At 42.6% G+C, this 15,039-nt stretch overlaps 1 protein-coding gene across 6 annotated transcripts in view; it reads left to right on the top strand.

The window, feature by feature from the left end:
• Positions 1-15,039, top strand: part of abcc8 (ATP-binding cassette, sub-family C (CFTR/MRP), member 8) — a 50,609-nt gene that overhangs the window by 23,955 nt on the left and 11,615 nt on the right. For 4 of the 6 annotated variants that reach the window (XM_031870976.1, XM_031870943.1, XM_031870959.1 and 1 more), the window contains 10 exons: positions 808-922; positions 1,129-1,305; positions 3,094-3,166; positions 3,286-3,391; positions 9,119-9,148; positions 10,345-10,383; positions 10,759-10,857; positions 13,502-13,586; positions 13,951-14,031; positions 14,847-14,984. In XM_031870976.1, the coding sequence (XP_031726836.1) occupies positions 808-922; positions 1,129-1,305; positions 3,094-3,166; positions 3,286-3,391; positions 9,119-9,148; positions 10,345-10,383; positions 10,759-10,857; positions 13,502-13,586; positions 13,951-14,031; positions 14,847-14,984 (943 nt within the window). The remainder of the gene's footprint in view (positions 1-807; positions 923-1,128; positions 1,306-3,093; positions 3,167-3,285; positions 3,392-9,118; positions 9,149-10,344; positions 10,384-10,758; positions 10,858-13,501; positions 13,587-13,950; positions 14,032-14,846; positions 14,985-15,039) is intronic. The other 2 variants (XM_031870951.1, XM_031870968.1) reach the window with 1 other exon arrangement.

Here is a 15,039-nt window from a genome sequence, read left to right as displayed (position 1 = left end):
AACTAACAGTTTAGATTCATCTTCAGACCTCAACATGAGAAAATGTCTCTTTGTAGAAAACAGCTAATAAACTAATATGGTAAATACAAAGTCATTGTGCAACTTTAAATATATCTCATTAGATTTCAGTTGTTCAAGTTGACATTTAGTGCTGAATAATAGTATCAGTCAATCTTCCTGTGGAAACTTTAACATTTTTCAAGTGCCATTCTCATTTAATCTTGCTGTTGATTAAACTCTTCACATTGGTGTCGCTGCTGCAGTGTATATAACTAACACACAGGGTTCAGTGCGGCATGTTACCTGTACTTCTCTATACTGAATGTCTTTGTCTCTGAGACATATGGATGCATAGATGAATTAACTGAAGGAAATGAGTCCCAGTGTCAGCTCTGACATTAAGCACAGATTTAGTCATTAGAGTTAGATAGCCTTTATCAGGGAAGCATCTGTTCTTATTTAGGTAGTGAAGTAGAAGATGAGTGATTCGACTCAGAGATGTAGAGATTTGTGAGTGTGTATGATAGGGAGAGAAAGTGAAAGCTTGTTGGTAGTGAACCAAGCTTTCCAATCATTTTCTGTTCCGTTTCACTGAATGAAATATGAGAGTAAACAGTAGGGATGCTGTTATCTGAAGGTAAGTGAGTTCATTCAATGTCAATGTTGCTTGTGCCTGTCTGCTGTACTAGTAGAATACAGTATGGCCCATCCATCAGTATGTTTTGAACATATTTCTATAGATTTATTCTACAGATTCATTTCATTTTTTACGAGTAGTGACTTGATTCCTTTCTGATTAATCTGCAGTGTTCAGAAGCTCAGCGAGTTTTTCTCAAGTGATGAGATTGGAGATGAACAAGAGCCCAGAGTGATGTTCACCTCCGGCTCCAGCAATCACAACCAAAATAGATACCAGTCCGTGGTAAGTACACGCATTTATTTTCGGTTGGATTCAATCAGGCAATGAAGTAGACAAAATGTGTTTCTTACTATCTCCCCTGCTGCTGCGTCCAGGCCGTCTCACTTTGCTGTGAATGTTTTCTTCTTCCTCCACCTTATTGTCTTCCTATTGAGATCATCATTTACCTCTTTGTCCTTTGTGTTTGATGTTACACAACCCTCCTCTAGTCATCCTCTAAACCTCTCCCATCAATGTCCTCATCCTCTTTGTCCCAACACCTCCAGCCCTTGAAGGTGGTGAACCGGAAGCGCCCCTCGAGGGACGACTGGAAAAAATACAGCTCACCAGGGGATCATGAGGGGGACGGATCCTACCAGGACGTGGACCAAGACATCTGTATCAAGGTGAGAAAGATAAAAGGACATTGTGTCATCCTGCACCAGATGTCACCTGGTCAGAAACAAGGTGAAATATTCCTCCAGGTTACATAAGTGTTGATGTGGCAGTTAGAGTGGCCTTCACAATTCAGAACATTAAACTTTTATTATAGGTCAGTCGTTTTGAATTACACTGACTTGAGTTAATGGGAGCTCCTTACCCTATCTCTAAGGCTGAGCCCGGCCACCCTACGGAGGAAGCTCATTTTGGCCGCTTGTAGCCGCGACCTTGTCCTTTCGGTCATGACCCAGAGTTCGTGACCATAGGTGAGGGTAGGAACGTAGACTGAGTGGTAAATGGAGAGCTTTGCCTTCCGGCTCAGCTCCCTCTTCACCAAGACGGTCCGGTGCAGCGCCTGCTTTACTGCTGCAGCTGCACCGATCCGTCTGTCGATCTCCCGCTCCATCTTACCCTCACTCGTGAACAAGACCCCGAGATACTTGAACTCCTTCGCTTGAGGTAGGCACTCCGTCCCCACCTGGAGGGAGCAATCCACCGGTTTCCGGCAGAGCACCATGGCCTCAGATTTGGAGGTGCTAACTCTCATCCCCGCCGCTTCACACTCGGCTGCAAACCGCCCCAGTGAATGCTGGAGGTCACGATCTGAGGAGGCTAACAGGACCACATCATCTGCAAACAGCAGAGAGGCGATCCTGAGACCCCCGAACCTGATGTTCTCCACCCCCAGGCTGCGCCTAGATATCCTGTCCATGGAAGTCACGAACAGGACCGGAGACAAAGGGCAGCCCTGGCGGAGGCCAACACCCACCGGGAACGTGTCTGACTTATTGCCGAGAATGCGGACACAGCTCCTACTGCAGTCATACAGAGACCGGATTGCCCGTTGTAATGGGTCCGGCACTCCATACTCCCGCAGCACCCCCCACAAGAACCCCAGAGGGACCCGGTCGAAAGCCTTCTCCAAGTCCACAAAGCACATGTAGACTGGTTGGGCAAACTCCCAGAACCCCTCCAGTAGTCTTGCGAGGGTAAAGAGCTGGTCCACTGTTCCACGGCCGGGAATCCGCATTGCTCCTCTTGAATCTGAGGTTCGACAAACGGTCGGAGCCTCCTTTCCAGCACCCTGGCATAAGCCTTCCCCGGGAGGCTGAGTAGTGTGATACCCCGGTAATTCAAGCACACTCTCCGGCCCACCTTTTTGAAAATGGGAACCACCACCCCGGTCTGCCAGTCCATGGGCACTGATCCTGACCCCCATGCGACATTGAAGAGGCGTATCAGCCAGGACAGCCCAACCATGTGCAGCGCTTTCAGCATCTCAGGGCGGATCTCATCCACCCCCGGCGCCTTGCCACCAAGGAGCTTTTTGACTACCTCAGCGGCCTCTGCCAGGGATATGGGTGAGCCTCCTCCTAGGTCTTCAGGCGCTGCCTCCTCTGCAGAGGACATGTTGGTCGGGTTTAGGAGTTCCTCAAAGTGCTCTTTCTACCGCCCGACGATGTCCCCTTTCCGGGTCAGCAGTTCCCCCCCCTGCTGAGAACAGCCTGGGGTAAGCCCTGCTTTCCCTTCCTGAGCCGTCGGATGGTTTGCCAGAACCTCCTTGAGGCCAACCGAAAGTCCTTCTCCATGGCCTCCCCGAACTCCTCCCATGCCCGAGTTTTAGCATTCGCGACATGACATTTACCTCTATGGCCTCACTCTGCATCATTTTGGATGGATGGCATGTTAACTGTTTATTTGCTGAGTTAATCTCAGCTTGACACCTGGATGACTCTGCGCTATGCTCTCCTCAGATAACTAGCGGTTATTTCACCTGGACCGATGGACCACCAACACTTTCTAATGTGGACATCAGGATTCCTTTTGGTGAGTGTCAGGCAGTGTGATGTACAATCTGCCTCCTAAATTCTTCTCCCTACTTGCTTCTGTATCCAGTTTCCTTCTGTTACTTAGCTGTTTACATTATTCCCTCTCAAACCTCTTAGGTAAGCTGACTATGATTGTGGGCCAGGTGGGTTGTGGAAAGTCGTCCCTGTTGCTGGCAGCGCTGGGAGAAATGCAGAGAGTATCAGGAGCAGTCGCCTGGAACAGGTCGGTTACAAATTCACTGTTCCCCGTCTGTTCCCCAACTCGGGCAATTCAGTTCAAACGTTTCAATCACTTTTAGGTTTGAATGATTGACTTGAGTTGATTGGGGAAAACAACGTCCTTTGTGAAAATAATTGCGACCATCCCTGAAACATAAAGTTTCTAGATGGGTGCAGGACCATGGTGCTGGTCATTGTTTGTCCTAATTATCTGATAGTTATTGTGATGAAGTGTCTCCTGTCCTGGGCCTGAATTAAATGAGGCTCTATGAAGGTTCTCCTTTAATAGGTAAAAACAGTAAATATATAACAGTCATCCCAGTATATCAACCACCTCCCCATAAATGTAATTACAAAGCAATACCATACATGTGCCCTCAGGGAAATCATGAACTGTATGTTACACAATTCTTGTAATGAAATTCAATCCAGGTGAACGGTTAATTTAAGGAGAATTGCTTCTCATAGAGACCCGGACCACTCCGATCGATATCAAGTCAATGTTTTCTTCCTCATTCTCGGCCTGTGTGGAACTCTAACTCATACTGTTTTAACCTCTCTGGTAATTAATTGGTCTGTCAGGGAGCTTTTATTCATGCTTTTCCTTGCAACAATAAATTCCAAGTCCTTGACAAGGCAACGCAATTAGCATCACAATCAGACCTCTTACTATGACATGGCAATAAAACATAAATGGATTTGTAGGTCAGTGAAATAGAGCTGATATTGCAGCTTTTATGGCTAATAGAGTGTAGAGGAACGTGAGGATCCTTTCATGCGCCACTGACCCAAAATCAGTCAAATGCAGATGGGGAACCATCCCAACAGACTTGCTGTGGCTGCAGGCTAGAAACCCCTTTAAACAGACGACACCAACACACACCACACAAACTGTTAACCTTTCATGTCCTTTGAAAAAAATCTCTGAACAATTTGGAGTACATCTATGTCACATTTCTATGGAGGTTGAATGCGCTCATTGTAAGTTACTTTGGAAAAAGGGCTAAATCAGTGTTTCCAGACCTTTTAAGCTAGTGACTCCCCCAAAGGAAATCTCTACTGGACCCATTGTATCAGGCGGGAAATCTCTGAATCTGAGTGGCGAGCAGTTTCATATATTTATATTATAATCTCAAAGGTCAGTTAGTTTTTTTTCAGATTTTTTGCTCGTATCCAGCATATTTATTTAGCTCAGTTGTTAATGTGACACATGATAAGAAATGTTCATATGTGTAGACACTAACTGTCTACATTTCTCAGTAGCGTGGTGGTAGCGTTGCTGTTTTCTGAATCACATTTCTGTAGCTTCGCTCTTTTATTGATCCAATAGTTGCAGTAGCGTCCACACAAGCTACATTTTCTCAAGCATTTCTGAAGCTCAAGTGCAGCAGAGCTTTCATGCTGCAGTCTGAAATAAAACAGCTAAAGATCGGTACGTGACGCCACAGTTACACACAGATGTGCATGTGTAGCTGACAGAGGCACTACCGTATGACGGTGACATCATGAACCAATCCTCGGGCTGATACCTACGCCTTTTTTCTGATGCAGGGAATACATCGTGAGTTTACTTGATTGAAAGATGTTAGAGTTTGAGGACTGAGAGGAATTGATCCTGAGGCAGTCGCCCTGGCTGTAACAGTTTCATTATGTTAATACATTTCAGTCTACACTGTACCTCAGTGCAAGTCAGGTGCATTTTGCTTTGGTGGTAAGGTGCATGATTGGATTTTAGAATTCAGTGTGCATTGATAATTGAAAATAAATTGAATTTGGTTCAATGTAAAAAGAAAAAGAGCTTTGATGTAGTTAAACTGCTTTTGCCATGTTGCCGTAACTTAGCTTGGTAGCTTAGCTCACTACAATTTCCAAGTAGCTTGTCCCACTCAGGTGGTCACTGAACAAGGCCTAAAGCTAAAGAAATATTTAGCTTTACGGATATATGTTCCCAAAGTCAAGAATAAACCTCCATGCTCAAAGAAGTGAATTTTTTAGTCTTGATCTATTGTTGTAGATAGCCAGTTTCAACAGACGTAAACCCAGTGGATCTAAAAAAGGAAGCAGAGCATGTTTGAAACAGCTCAGCTGAAACGTAATACTCATGTCCCTCCCAATGCATTCTGGGAGTCATTAGCCTCTATCTCCTGTTCCTGAGTATCTCGTCACCTCCCCAGGATAGTTCCGCCATCATTCTCCATTTGTCAACAAAGATCAGTTTCCCCTACTTGATTGTCACGGTGTCCCTGGCAGTCACACTAACACTCACACAGATCCTCCTTCTGTCCAGATGCCAGGGCCGGGCTGGCACTCCCTCTGATATTCAGTTGGATTGTACCCAGGGAGAAACTAAGGAGCTGTCATTTAGACTTCATCCTCCTGAAAGCATTCAGACAGATTAAGAGGAGTTTGTCCTTATGTTTCCACCATGTTTGTTGTTGTTATTGTTGTGCTGCATTTAAATCAGGAACATTTGTGGATGCAACGTTATATCTGGGAGGGTAATGGTCTGCGTGCATGCGACAGATTCTGCACAGAACAAAACCCGGCAGATACAAACCACTGAGATAAGTAATGCTCATAAAGCAAAAGGCGATAAGAAGATGAATGAGTGCAGCACGTGCCTGACAGAAGTAAACTGCATGACTAATCAGAAGGATGAGTGTACAAACATATCAGATTGATGAAGACCACCGCATTGACTCGTTTAACAATGACTGGTGGCTCTGAGAATCAACTGTAACTGATCAGCGGCTGGTGTTCATGTCTTCGGTGCTTTGCCTGAGCTCACCATGCAAACACATGCTCACCATGTGTTTATATAATCAAGAAAGTAGAACTATTTTAGTTACTTGACACATATCACGTGATCTTCCTCAGCAGATGGAATTGTGCCCTGTTTCCATGGATCTCCATTTTTCTGACCTTTTGGATACATCAGTTGACAAAAATATCTCACCTCAAGGTCCACTGTTCAGTCAACTGCTGGTTCCAAGATGAAGAATAAACTTTCAATCTCAAACGTGTTCAAAGTTTTTTTCTTTCTTTCACCTTTCAGTGTAGTGTCACTTTTTTTCTTTGCTTTTCACTGAGCTTCAGGGCGGTACAATCAATACAATAACACAGCAGTATGACAACATCATCGGGAACAAGCTGTGCTTCATGCCTTTAGTCTCTCTATTTGCTGTGTTAGTCGCTTGCTTTTAATAAAATTGGATTATTTTTTGATAAAATAAAACCTGTTAGATTAAAATTACAGGTCATGCTGGGCGGCATCTTTCCTTTTCCTTTTACAAACACAACTTTTCATTCCCATTGGTGGGACCCCCCTCAACCTACAACCCCACCACTCTTCCTCCACCCACGTGCTCCCACCTGCTCCCATCGCCGCTCTGCTCTCCCACTCCAAGTATGGCACAGAGCAGGGAGCCTCTGGGACTTCTCTGTCGCTAAAGTGAATAACTATTTGAAGCTTGCCCTCAGTATCCGGTCAAAGCAGTTGGATACCCTGTTTACAGTTAGCTCCAGAGTCTCCAAACTGGGCATCACAGCCAGTTGTATAGCGAGGATGTGACCCCAAACCGTGCCTGCTGAAGTATTAAGCTGCATCACATCAACTGGATGTGATGCCAAAATAGAGGGTGAAACAAGCACTTAACTCCAAAATATATTGTTTGTAGCTGGGTTTCAGTTATTGAGCTAAAAAAACAAGAAAAGCGAGTGAAGAAAAGGCCTTCTTTAAGAGAGTAAAGTGAATGGATGTTGACAAATGGGGCAGTAATTATAAGGCGTGGTCATCACAATGAACATGCACCATTACTCCCTGGCATCATTATGGAAACTTAAAGTTTTAAATGGGCGTTTAAGTTAATTAATGACAGTTAGAAATCGTGGGAAGTTCCTCAGCCTGGCTTTGATGTTTAGACTTGAGTTTTTCTTGCTGCTGATTGAAACTGTCTCGTGTGAATCCCTAATGAATTCTCCTCTTACGTAACTTTGAGGTGCTGATTGGCAGGAGGGGGTACAGCCCTCACTACTTCAGTCAGAGATGAAAGTTGTCAGCACGATTCCCCTCTCTTTACCGTGTCTGCAGGATAAAGACAATCAGCCCTCCATCACGCTTCAGTGTCTTTCAAGAGCCATTAGGTGATGAGGTCATTTCCTCAAGGGGTACTTTCATTGTTTTTTTCAACATTGTTTATCCTTGATAATCGAGGAAATGTCCATCCCCCTCAAAAAGTTGATTTGATATTTGAAGTGAGGATTTTTATGTTGTAATCGTATCACTATTTTCAGACCTTCTTTAGAGTATTAATTTTCCACAATGCTCAAATCTGATTGAAAAAAAATGACTTTGACAGAACGTTTAACATAATGACTAAAGCATTTTTGTTGTCTTTAGATTATGTATTTATACTCTTGCCACTTGCCATTGCATCATCTTCGTAAAACGAATACCTGTAATTCGAGACAGATTCCCTCCTTTCAGGAAAACCAGGCACAGATTTGTTCCTTGAGATGTGTTGATGCACGGATATAGAAAGCCAACCTACATAGCAGTACTGAATTGCTCTTTGCATTTTGTGATTCTCTTGTTTTCTTTTTTATCAAATGGATGGAAAATCAAATGGATTTTTCCTATCCACGACAGCGAAGCTGGTATTGTTTTCACCTTGTGAGTCCGTGTGTCATCGTAGGTAAATGTGGTCCTGGAGACACCTACTGTAGCTGGAACCCACAGAAGCAGTTTTGAGTTCTTTGACAGTGTATTTGTCTGTGGACAGCTTTTCACCATCACAGCTTTGCAACTGTGCAAGAGGCAGTCACAGAACTTTACAGGTGTGTAGCTGAGATCAAAATAAAGGTTGAGCGCAGGAAGTAGCGTAGGAACTTTACGCCTAAGGCCAGATTTTGCATCGCAGCTGGTGTGATCCTATCCTACGGTCTCTACTTTTTCATGTTTTTTAAAATTAAGAATAAAATTACTGAATTGCTTAAAACTAATTCAACTGGAGCCCAAAAACTCAACACTGATATTTTAGGGAAAAACTAACAACGGAAATAAATTAATACTAGAAAGTCAGTTTTTTTGAATTTTATAACAAAAACAATTATGCATATATATATAAATATATATAATATAGTAAATAAATGAAAATATGTACAGCTAAATGCAAAAATGTGCATTATATTTTAACATGTTGCATACATTTTTTGCCGACATCATTCACTTCAGTGTCTTTATCTTACAGTCAGTAGTGCACACAGGGGTGTTTATGTATGCTTGAGGCATGTTACAGCTTCTTAAATATCAGTCACCAGTTTCCTTCCTAACAGCTGTGTTCTTAAAGCTTCTCAGGACTAGAGAGGTGTCAACTTGGGAAACCTAAAAATACACCGCAGTTTCTACTGAGCATGTGCAAAGCTCCAAACAGCAAATCAGATCTCAATGAATTTAGATGTTACAAGTCTGAATGTGAATGGTTATGTGTGTGTGTGTGTGTGTGTGTGTGTGTGTGAGTGAGTGTGTGTTTGTGTATTGTATGTGTACACTTTGAGGCATTTGATTCTAAAAATAAGAGTTTCTGTGAGAGTTTCAATGCCTTTTTTAATTACATAACCAGACTTCATAAATATTCTCTGCTGGCATATGAAGGTTTACATTGTATTGCAAGAAATGCAGAATTGTTAGACACACTTCCATTTATATATTTCCTTCCTATATTTTCTGCAGCCTGCCAATGAAGTCTGAGGGAGATGAAAGGTAAGTCAGAGAAAAATGTAAAAAAGCATCCAAATCTTAATATAAATCAGTGCCATCATGCTTTTTTAGATGTGCCTTAAAGGACCATTTCAAACCTGAATGAACATCTGAGGGCAGAAGTGAGTCAAATACATTGCAAAATATTGGCAGCCTGGATTAAATGAATATTTTCCAAGTGCAAACATACTATTTGCTATAAATGTGCTATTTTTGATTAGAGGAGAGACATTTAATTCAGCTGTTGCACACAAACAACAGTGGACTGGACACTATAAATGCCTCTTTTAAAAAAAGCATTATATTTTAAGTGTGGGTGTTTACAGGAACAAGAATTGTCTGGTGAATAACCGTAGAGAACAACACATATGTTCATTTATATAGTGTGGGCACAGTGAATCAAAACTATTTCAGTGTGCAATGTGAACAAAATACTCTAAGATTTATTTTTTCTTACAGTTTTTTACGATTGCTTAAAGCTCAATTGCTTTTGCTCAAATGAACATCATGGTAAAAGATGGCCTCAGCAGACCCTTTAATTATAAACTACATGGTTCAAGTGCCAGTAACTAAACAAAATGTCAGATCAGTGTTTCTGGTTAAAGTCTACAAGTTTCTAAAAAATAGCAAATACGTACATTCATACATTTTTTAAAGTTTAATGTGGGCTCAGATCATTCAACACCCTGCCTTTGCAGTTATAGCGCAGCTATCAGAGAGAGACTTAGATGAACAGGATACCAGCGAACCGCCAGCCACAGACCCCGTGTTGACGCACTAATCTCAGCCTGAGGAATCGGATCCTCTGAGAACTGAATGCGTCAGAGTCCTAACGCATTTATGCTTCTTTGCATATCAGCAAATTACAGGAAGAAATATTGGAAGGGCGTGGCGCCATTATTTTTAGGGAGGATGAGATCACAGCTTATGATAGATGTGTTCATATAGGGCAGTTGATGGCCGGTTTATGTTTGCTGCTGAGCAAATACATGATTGCCGTAGTGAGGGAAGAGTATATGGGGTAGTGCGTGTGCGTTTGTCATCTGTTAATCATTTCATGACAAAGGGGGAGTCAATAATCTGTTTCTCAGAGGGAACATTGCTTATTTAATGTTTTGTGTGTGTGTGTGTGTGTGTGTGTGTGTGTGTGTGTGTGTGTGTGTGTGTGTGTGTGTGTGTGTTTGATATTTTCTCTGCAGTCCCACTGACAGAGATGCAGCAGATGACGGAGAAATCAGGTGAGACAACAGTATGCTACACACCAGCCATGGAGACCCATCACCATTATTAGCAGAGCAGAACAGCAATCCTCATGCGCTGACGATAATAGAGAAAAATGATTGCCTCTGCATATTTACCCTACCGACCCTCAGCTGCATATGTTGACATCACAAACACACCAGTCTTACATCATCTCTGCATCAGTTATTTATGGACCCGAGTAGTTATTATGCTGCTACAGCTTCTGAGGCTGAGGAGACCCTGTGGTCCAGAGGTTAAACAGTTTATTAACCATTGCCTGAAACAAAAAAACTGATTTAGAAGTATTTGAACATAAAGAACAGAGTATTTATCGTTCGACACTTTTGCATGTGTTTCAAAACCTCTGGTAGGAAGAGAGGTGCTGTGGCCTACGCTTCCCAGAAGCCCTGGCTGTTGAATGCGACACTGTTGGAGAACATCACCTTTGAGATGCCCATGATCACAACGAGGTAAGACCTCATACCCGCACCAAACCAGTGGCTGAGCTTCTCCACCGCTGCTGCTGTATGTTGATGAGAATGTGTTGCACATTTCAAGTAATGGAAAGAGATGTGACTTAACCAGAGCTACTTTTTTAGCCAAGGTTTTTTGGGGGCATTTCACGATTCTACGAAAGAGTCAACAGTAAAGGGATGACAAGAAATTCGAGGAGAGAGTTGGGGAAACAAGAAGAGACCACGCCACGGCCGTACATATGTGCTCGACTTTCACCCCATCGAACAAAGCTGCCGACAATGCCACGCTGCGTGTAGAGTGTGCTCGGACCACAGTAGGAGGGTCTCTTACCCACGGAGTCTAGTTGAGGGCAGAGCCTGTGTGAGTTAGAACAATATTCATCCCCGGCAGATCCAAATAGGATCTCTGTAAATCCAGAGGCCACCAGCTCACAACAACCAGAAATACATTTAATTCATCACACACAAATGAGAGGAAGTGCAGAAAGATGAGCAAACAGAGGGACAGATTTATTTGCAGACTGTTGTATTAGACTGCATTCGTTTTGGCTGGTTGTACCTGATGAACCGGCAACTTGAGTGTAGCAGTTTGTTGATTTGTCAACATCCTGTTTCAAAGCAAACTCTTGTTTTGATCGTTTTAGTTCCTCTTGAATCATTAGTTTGTGGATGTGCTCCACTGTGAACCACTTTGACATTCAGAGTTGTTAGTTATAACAGAGTAATCAACGTGTTGTCAGATCAAGCTGTTAAGCCAAAATAGAGCCAATAACCTTCCCGCTCCCTGAGGCCACTGTGGTAAATTGGACATGTTGATGCCTGATTAAGTCAACACTTTGTCTCCAGTGAAAAATAAAACACAGTGTGCCTTCCCAAATAACCTGTTTTGACACTGAGAGAACCCGAGCCAGGTTTGTCTTGGCTAAAGTTGTCTTTTTATTGAGTAGAGTTTCTCTAGTTTCTGTCACTCCTGGCTCAATAACATATGCCGCTTTCGCCTGCGTCAGCACAATGAAAAACACACAAGTTCTCTTTTAATGACTTACAGTCAAACACAATTACTCACGCTCACAATTTTCATCCTCACGACAAATGGTCTCTCTGAAAGGTCAGTTGCTTGGATCTATGGTTGTGGCCGGCTCTCTTTGAGTCTAATGGACTGTTTTCATGAAATAGTTCTAATGGACCGCTTTGGTTTGTTACTGTGGAGATGTTTGCCCAACCTGTGCTGCCTCTCCCCGCTGTCTCCTTTGTCTTTCTCTTCACACATCTCTTTCTCGCTGCTCACCCCCGTTACCTTCCTGCTGTGACTTTATTCAATGGTAAGATCCAGAGAACCCAAGGGCGGCGGCATCAGGTGTTTGAAAACAGAGATGCTGGGGGCTCAACACCTTTTTTTACAGTACTGTAGACACAGTTGTTACCAAGGATACTAAGCTTCTGTTCCACTCATGTCAAACAGAGTCAGGGTGCTGCTATTGTGCATGATGACTCACTGGAAGTCTGCTAAACCATATGGAACAGAAACCATGTTGGCTGCAGTGATACCCAAGCACAAATAACACACAGTTATTTCAAACTTTTAAAGTTGATAATCAATATTTTGTCTGCACATGCCGTGATGCATCATTTCTGTCTCGGGAGGTACAGCTCTGCCTCTATGTGTGACTATGTTCATAGCTTGGCTTTTCTACAGTCTTTTAACATTACACTTTATTTTTAGCCAATTAGCTAAATAGTCCATTTGTAGCATGCAGACACTTTAAACTAAGACGCTGCTAAACATCCACATGTCAGCATTGTCACTGAGCATTCCCATGTGCTGATGTTATTTAGATAGAAGTACAGACTCACAGAGATGCCAGCATGGCTCTTAGTCTTAACATGGTATTTTACACGTTTCTTGTCCTTTTACAGTGCAGAGTTTTGCCTTAAGGTGTGTCTTACAATGTCCTGTTCAAAAGACGTTCAGTACTGTCAGCTCAGACACTGTGCTCCAAGAGATGTGACTGGTGCATGGATCCTTGTGATTTGTTAAATTCAGACTCGCATTATCCAGCTGATGCGGGCACATCTCATTAATTAATATTAGTCAACCTATTCTGGCCCGTGACCCCAAATTTTAAGTCACAATGTTCTCAAAGCTCCAGCAATTACAGAACTGTCAAGCTGTCATGTACAACTGAGGGTGGCTTTGTGTCTACTGCAGTTTCAAGACCAAATGGATGATACAGAGATGGCGATACATTTTAATGACCAGCATGCGATTCATTTGAATCAGAACATGAATGAATGACTGATGCGATAATGAGTTTTGATCCCAGTGTGTCTCTGTGGTCTCTGAATCTGTCTCTCTTTCTGTGTCTGTTGAAGCAAGTCTGATCGAGTGCTCAGGGCAGAATCTTTGAAGTTAAAGCACAGGGGCTGCTGAAACGTGCTTCTTCTTTTCGTTTTTCTTGTTTGTGGCTCAGTCCCGACTTTCGTTATGCATACATATCAGCAAATTATATATAAGATATGTATCATTTAAATTAATTGACTGAGGTTGATAATGATCAGGCCCATGGTTTCCTTCTGGCCGGTATTAGCAGCTGCTCTCTGTCCTCATTTGTATTCTCTCTCTTTTCCGGTCTGCCAGGTACAACGCTGTCATAGAAGCCTGCTCTCTTCAGCCTGACATCGACATCCTTCCACAGGGGGACCAGACAGAGATCGGTGAGCGGGTCAGTAAAGTTAATGATTTTCTTTTCTTCCTCTGTGGTCTTTTTATTTTACAGATCTAAACAAACAAACAAAAAAATCCAGACCTGTCCGTAGCTCCCACTGTGGCTCCCTGTACTGCAGAATCATTTCTCATCGCTATTGTGCAACCAGGATTTAATGTATGTGTGTAGGGAGCTGGACTGACCTTGTTCAGCCGAAGCACTGTCATGTTGGATTCCGTCATGCACCAGTAATGCGGGAAATAAGCCGTGATCTCCTTTGTTACTCTGGAGGCAACCGCCACACACATTTATGGGTGTAATCATGTTGTTCAATCCTCTTTGTTGTAAAACTTGTAATAAAGTTTTCTGCCCTCTGGTGCAGGGTATCATCCTGTCAGGGGGACAGAAACAGCGCATCAGCGTAGCTAGAGCCTTGTACCAACAGACCAACGTGGTGTTTCTGGTGAGTCTTTGTCTTCACACACGCATCGTCGATCAAAAGAATGATTTCAGTTGTTGGATTGCACTTAACTAACCTTGTTAGTAGACAGTCTATCGGTATTCACAGTGAAACATTGTGGAGCTTTACCTGAAGACGCAGATGTGATACTATTGCTGATGCCTTACGTGACAAAAATAGCAACACACTCTCTTAAGCTCAACTGCAGGGCTGAGAAGCTCAAAGCAACTTTCAACTGAGAGTTGGAAGTGTCAGTTCCTGATGAATTTTACTGCCTCTCAGATATTAATAATCACTTTGTATTACATGTTTGTAGTCACGGCTTCATTATCAATTGATCTGCAGATTAATTTCTCACTAAATCGTTTAGTCTATGAAAGAAAAAAAATGGGATTCAAAATTTCTCAGAGGCCACATGTGATGTTGTCAATTTGCTTGTTTTTTCTGACTTTATTCTAAAGAAAAGAAAGACGAAAGACGACCAATACTCATATTTAAAAAAAACTGGGACCACTGAATTTTGGGCATTTTTTCTTGAGAAATAAAACGATCAATCAAAGTAATTTATTTCTGTGCATTAGTCAGACCACTGTCAGTCAAATCTACTCAAACCACACATACACACAGTCCACAAGTAAATAATCTGAGTTCTTAAAATAAATAAATATATTAAAATAAACTCCTAATAAATAGAAGCTTTCCAAACTTCAACTTTGATTGATGCTTATTAAGTCATTGATATTTAATGCGGCAGAAAAATACTTATTCTTACCCAGTACCTATTTAATGTATAATTGTCTGTTTCTGCATTTTTTTAGGATGACCCATTCTCTGCCTTAGACATCCATCTGAGTGACCATCTGATGCAGGACGGCATCCTCAAGCTCCTGAGAGAGGAGAAGAGGACGGTGGTGTTGGTCACACACAAACTGCAGTATCTACCCCAAGCAGACTGGGTAAGACCTGTGTGTGTGTGTGTGTGTGTGTGTGTGTGTGTGTGTGTGTGTGTGT

Source organism: Anarrhichthys ocellatus, unplaced genomic scaffold (assembly GCF_004355925.1).
Source record: "Anarrhichthys ocellatus isolate YVR2014 unplaced genomic scaffold, GSC_Weel_1.0 scaffold2, whole genome shotgun sequence".
Classification (NCBI taxonomy): Eukaryota; Metazoa; Chordata; class Actinopteri; order Perciformes; family Anarhichadidae; genus Anarrhichthys; species Anarrhichthys ocellatus.
This window is presented reverse-complemented; position numbering and strand designations above follow the sequence as displayed.